The 6,791-nt window shown below is 33.5% G+C and overlaps 1 protein-coding gene across 1 annotated transcript in view; it reads right to left on the reverse strand.

Annotated features, from left to right (window-relative positions):
* The window catches only part of LOC117230769 (syndecan), a 232,181-nt gene extending 225,999 nt beyond the window's left edge, over positions 1 to 6,182 (reverse strand). Inside the window, exon 1 of the mRNA XM_033488527.1 lies at positions 5,919 to 6,182. Coding sequence (XP_033344418.1) covers positions 5,919 to 5,990 — 72 coding nt within the window. The 5' untranslated portion in view covers positions 5,991 to 6,182. The remainder of the gene's footprint in view (positions 1 to 5,918) is intronic.
* Between the last annotated feature and the right edge of the window lie 609 nt (positions 6,183 to 6,791).

The raw sequence follows: 6,791 nt of genomic DNA on the forward strand, positions 1-6,791 counted from the left end.
TCACAATCTCGTTACAACAACATTTTAGCGATCACAACACACGTTTATTCCAAACACCAATATTCCCCTTCAAAGTTTCAAAGAGAAATCTCCTAACGACATAATCCTTCGATTATTCTAAAGAACATCAACCTTCTAAGGATCAGATAAGATTACAATCGACTAACATGTGGCTATTACTAAAGTTGCAAGCGCACAGAGCAAGAAAGAGAGAGAGAGAGAGAGAGACGGACACAGCAGCGTAAAGTTTACCATGAAATAACGATAGCTCAGGGAAATCTGATTCGTTGGTCGTCGATGTAACAGCGTGAACCATCGATGGGATTTCATTGTGGACCAAGTTCGACTGGATCTTGTGCTGAACAGTGAGCGTACAAGTGCTACAGGTTACGGCCTTGCGAAACGGCCAATGAACGGAACTGTAGGGACATCGTTCTTCCGTGTCCATTTCCAACATCCCTTCCGGCCCGATTTCTACGTTTCTTTCGCGTAAAAACTACTTCACGTTCGAATAAAAGCATTCCAGCTTTACGATATGGGGGAATTTTTGCCGTACCTATGTTTTTGTTTTGTTATCTTTAGGCCCTTTGGAAAAAGGATTAAATAACAGACAATGTTCACTGAAATATCATTTTCTTTTTTCGTATAAATTTCTAAATAATATTATTTAAATATAATCTTCTACTAAATAATATACCTTATTGCAAATATAATCTGTTGCTAAATACAATTATTCTTTCTTATTGTCAATAACGATATTTATATTATTTGCAATATTAGTAAAAGATTAAATAATGTAAAACGCTTGATATGTTATCAATCGGAAGATGAAACGATTTCGTATTAAATATTGTATGGAGTAATGTATCTACTTTACCTAACAATGGCAATCTGTATAAGTTTCAATAATTTCAAAAGAAATTATCTAGTCAAAAGCACAAAACCTATAGAATATTGAGGAATAGATAAGTTCACGACCTTCCAGTTCACTGACCTGACTACTTCGATATACTCTGCGGGCCATTTTCATGAAAAAGTTATCTTCAACGATAAAAACCACCTACGTATGCTTAACGTACACCGTAGTTCTACAACAATTCTTAACGAACTAACATAAAATAAACGTAAACATTATATTTACAGCGAAATCCATGTCTAAATTTTTCCTAACACATGCTGAAAGCGGTTCACAGGAACAGCTTGAACCAACCTAACTGCGTATCATATAACGTATCTAATTTCAGTGTTTTTAAAGCAATATCGAATAAATTACACACGACGATATGAAAAAATAAAAAGAATGCTTATTCTTCTTTCGAAGAATTAGAAACGAAGCAAATTTAAACTAAGCTATGTATCATGTAACGTGTCTAAATTTAGTATTAAATATCGAAGTGAATTATTCATGAATTATTTATTATAAATATCGAATGAAGTACATTGACATAAGAATAATAAAAGTAACGTTTACGCGTAAATTTTCACTTCGAAAAATTACGGATGAAACAAACAAATCGAACATATCGGTGGATTTATCGGCACCAACGAGATTTTCAGTCAGTAACGCATTGCTTCCGTACAATGCAGTAATACCTTTAAGTAATAATACACGTAACATTGCGTAAATAAAGGGCTTTATTAATTTCAGCGAATTATAGGAGCGCATGTGTGCGTGAATCTGATTCGAACGAGTCACAAGAGCAAAAGGATCGAAACTTTCGTTTGGACGATGACTGGGGAACCAACCAGGGGCTTTACATTGTTTACACGCAATAATTAACTAAAATGAATTCAATTAATACCCGCGATCCCGTCCCGTCGTAAATCAACACATGTGTACCGTCATTAATTTTTCCATCGACGATACGTTCATGTCGTCCTCAGCCCCGTTTGCAATTAAGGACCATGAACAAATATGACGAGTCCATTTTTATTGATTTCTTATTTTTACGTTATTTAATAATCAAAAAGAGGCACGTTTTTTTTTTTTTATATGAAATATCGTATTTACGAATACAGAACGATAAACGAACAAGATTACCAGTGTTGTAAGATCAAGTTTAGTCGAGAGAAAACGCTTGGAGAGAATTTGAAAGATGAGAAGGAGTTCGAATTTTTAAATCGAAGATCGCAGGAGGAAGGCATGATAGACATATTTTTGTTCATTTTCTAATTATGATGTTATCTTATCATCGAACAAGATGATTTCAATAGAACATAATCGAAAACCAATACCTGTTATGTCTAACGATGTCTGTCTTAATTAAGTCTTTATTGCGTGTCTATTAAGACATTCTTATTAATTTAGAGATTAATGAGAAAGATATAGAGAGATGTCTTATTAAAAGTAGGCAGTGAGTGTAAGTTTTAAAGACCAAGTATATATTTATACGTAACAGTATAATTATTGACAAACAATATTTTATAGCGAGTAATATATATTTCCAAAACATTAAAGAGTATGACAAAAATATGCTTAAATTCAAAACGGAATAAAAACTACTCTACTGTAATACTATGTGCGTGGCCGACGATATACTGAATATAAAAAAAAGTAGAAGACCTAAGTTACCATATTCTTCTCCTGTAGTCCTTAATCACTTTTTTTACAAAAGGCAGAGCTATGACGTCACGTTTTAGCTATTAATTACCCATTCGTTAAGAATATATTTGTTCGATGATAAATCTCAATGAAACATACGCGTAATGTTTTCGATATTTTTCAACCGTCGATAGATTCAACGAAGGGCTTCGTTCACCACGGCACCAATGTTGCTACAGTCGCCCGAACGATAGTCGAGAGTCTTTGCGAAAAGCAAGCAAAAAAAAAAAAAAAACAATGTATACAGGCCTGATGGTGTTGGCAAAGTTTCGAATTACTCGTCAACATCGGACAGAATATTTCTGGTCTCACGTTTTTGCGCCTCGTGGTCCGATACCTCGTCCACCGTGCGAGACGAGAGGATAAACAACGGTCCGACCGATTATGGCGCGAGAGAAAAAAAAACATCGTACAGTTGCTCACGGAAGTATTTGAACACCTACCATAGGAAATTTTTATATATCGTATATTATGTGGAATATAGATATATAATGAGTAGATTATCGGTTTTAGTGCAAATTTATATTTTTGTGAATATAATTAAAAAAAGTAGAACCTCGATGGAAAATTGGTTTAGCTACCAAGTATTATAGAAAGCACTTTGAACGTTATATATATCTTTCCACATTACATATGTGAATTTTGTGCAATCTCGCGCTATCAAATTTTATAATTTTTATTTTTATTATAAATTTTTATAATAAATATATAGCTTAATAACGAGACACGGTTGTCATGATTATATTGGTAAAATTTGAATGCAGTCTGGAAATACATACAGTAAGGGACAAAAGTATTCGCACAGTTGGGATGTAGAAATAAAAGAATCGATATTGCCTATATTATTAAATACATGTTGTCACGCATTATTTGAAAATATTAATAATAACGTCAATATTTCTGTACATTTATTACACAATTATATCGTTTATATAAACGTCTGTTACAACATACAATTACAGTGTATATTTATTATTTGTATAAATATTTGAATGTGTTTAATAATATAGAAAATATTATTCCTTTTTATTTCTACATTTCAACTGTACGAATATTTTTTGTCTTTCGCTGTATACAGAAGCTCTGCAAACATATATTTAATCAAAATTAATGCACAACAAAAATAGTCATCTTAAACGTATAATGAGCGTTAAAAACAATCCCACTTAGTACCGAAATTTATTGATTTAATGGATAATTGATTGTTTAAACACTTTCGATATCTCTGCAAAATATATACTTGTATTAATTTTCATATAATTTCTATATATATTCAGATTCGTTTAATGTTTGATGTTTTATTTTCAAATTTGTTTAAACGCTAAATGTAATCATGATAATCGCCTTTCATTATAGTGCTGATAAATTTCAAAATGTTTCATATAACGCACATACCTAAAGTATTTATAAAAAAATTCCTACAAGTGTTCGTATACTTTCATAGCCACTATAATGATCGGCCATATACGAGTGTGTAGAAGAATTCCTGTCCTGTCCTGTCGTAACGTAGGCTATCGAAGAGAACGAGACACCTCGCCACCCGTGATACAGTAAAAGTTTCGAAATAATAGATTCGCGGCACGCACCGCGTAGGGGCGTGTAATATCCCGTGATTTACCCTATTATGTAATTACGCCAGGTAAAAATGTCTTATAAGGCACCGCGCCTTCCGAGAAACAATTTACAACGAACTATTAACGTTAACACTCGTACCACCCGTCTTGGGTCTTTTCGAATCCCAAAATCAATTTTTTATCGATTTATTTCCTGTTTTAATTCGTTAGAAAGCTAAAGATGGTATTCGACGAAATTATTATATGGATGTGTTGTATTCATATAATAATAAACTATGTATATATATAGCAATAAATTAATTAAAATAATATTTTAAAAAGAGACGTGTATTTTTCTCTTTCTTTTTTTTCTTATATTCCAATGACCAATTAATTAATACAAAACACGAATTTTCTATGAAAGAAGTAAAAACGAATGAAAAATGACCGAAATCGATATTATTATTTCAAAATGTCACTAACTAAACGATAAACGTATCTATTTTCGATGAAGCTATTCCCAATTTTAGTACGCTACTGTGTCTCTTGTTCATAAAGATCAGAAAATACGTGTCTCTAATGTTAATACCTAAAAAAACAAAAATTATTTTCTAAAATCTAAAAAACATCTAGTTCTGCAAGAGTTAACATATTGGAAACAGATACTAAGCAAGTCACTGGTATGCAATGGACCTATAAATAAGCAATTTGCTTCGACTACAAATAAGAAAGTATCACTTGCAGGCACCTACGAAAATTCCAGTATTATCCTCGAATTTTTATACTTTGATCTTGCTCGTTTTACGAAACAGACCAAATTTCTAATAATTTCATAGAATGTTCTATATGAAATTGAAACGAGAAAGCACGCATATAGTGGTAACCAGACTGCGGAAGTTTACGCAAATTTTATCAACACGATGTAAAAAATGAGATCTAAATAAAGATTTGTTTTACCTATTAAATATTATAATATGTGCATTACTCTGGATATTTTATATATTTTTCATATTAAATGCATCCTGCAAATTTTTCTATTTTCAAATATTCCCTAATTGCATAAACATGCTAGCCCGTTATAACAATTTATCCACATTTTGCACAAATTTGAGATACTCTTTAACATTATAAGAGTACAATTGGATCGACAATAACAAGTTTAAATTGTCCTAGTATCGGAGCAAAACCGAGTTTTGTCCACACGAGCACGCCACGACGAAACGAGTAAACAAATTCGTGCAATTGGTAATGGAGCGTAAACAACCGCTGCCTGAGTCGCGTCGTGCGGCGTCTGTTTAGGATTTGAACGTACACAAACTGGAGGATACATGTCATGTAAGAACGCGACACATCGATTATATGACGCATTCAAGTACATATTCAGGATAGAAATTCCATAAGTGGAAGTATTTCTAAGAAACAGACTCGTTCTATGAAAACACAAGACAAACACAAAAGTGAAGGACAGAGGCGCAGCACGTTTCTTTTTAAAACTAGTTGTAACGTACGTTCAACGAATTTGTTAGATTTATTTTATTTTATTTCATTATATTAGCGGTGTAATCAGAATACAATGTTATGAAATAATTTGCTGGCTTAGATACTGTCTACAGTACCACTTATAACGTGCTAAGTACTCAGATAAAATATCCTTTCAAAATAAATGTTGTTGAGTGATGACAAGATACGAAGGAAAAGGGGATCGAACGATCGTCGAAGGAGTGACAGAAGGGAGAAACAAGGCTACGAAAGCAAGTACTCACCTCGGTAGCGGCGTTGCATCCCGCGAGAATGACGGCCGTACTGATCAGGATCCAGTATATCCTCGGTTGCATCTTTTCCTTTGTAATTGCCGCTGGGCCCGTTCAAGAGCCCCCTGACCGATCACCGCGTCGGTTCTACGAAACCAAACGAAAAAAATTACGCGTACGTCCCAACCAGGAAGAAACCACCAAAAATCCACCGGAGCAACAACGCGACACACACCACACTGATCGATGAACCGCGAGACACTGAGGGCGCGTCGATCGGTCACTTCCACCGCCGAGCTGCCGCCATTTTGAAATGAACGCAAGCGCGACCTAGTGGTTGATATCGGAAGTCTCTCTTCGGCGATTTTACGACGATGCGCGAAGTATTTGAATTTTAAACCAGTTTAAATTCGTTTGTAGTAACTAAGTAGGAGTTTTAATAGAGGAAAAATAAAATGTGCGGTGCTAGGTAAGTTGATTAGTGTCTAAATGTTATGTTATCTAATAAATTCGTATTTTTATATAGGATATGATATTTAGTTAATGATGTGTGTAATCTTTTTCTAGATATGGAAGGCTGAAAAGCATAATGATATCAGCCATTGATAGTTATCAGAAAATATGTTTCTGTGTTTATCGTTATAAGGAATGTATTGCTTTTTCACATTATGGAAATGCGTCGCGATAGAGAAAAAAGTTATTGTTTAATTACGAAACTAACGAGATGACACTTTTAAGAATTAAAGTTAAAAATGCAAATTGCAAAAATGTTGACTTACACTGTTATAATTTTCAACCCGCCATATTGTTCTTTGCAAGTGAGGTGAGTTAGCTTTTTGTTCTTTTATTGAAAAGTTTCGATATGTGTATCTTTATATTCTTTCA

This window comes from Bombus vosnesenskii, unplaced genomic scaffold (genome assembly GCF_011952255.1).
Source record: "Bombus vosnesenskii isolate JDL3184/JDL3185 unplaced genomic scaffold, Bvos_JDL3184-5_v1.1 scf7180000013267, whole genome shotgun sequence".
NCBI classification, from domain to species: Eukaryota; Metazoa; Arthropoda; class Insecta; order Hymenoptera; family Apidae; genus Bombus; species Bombus vosnesenskii.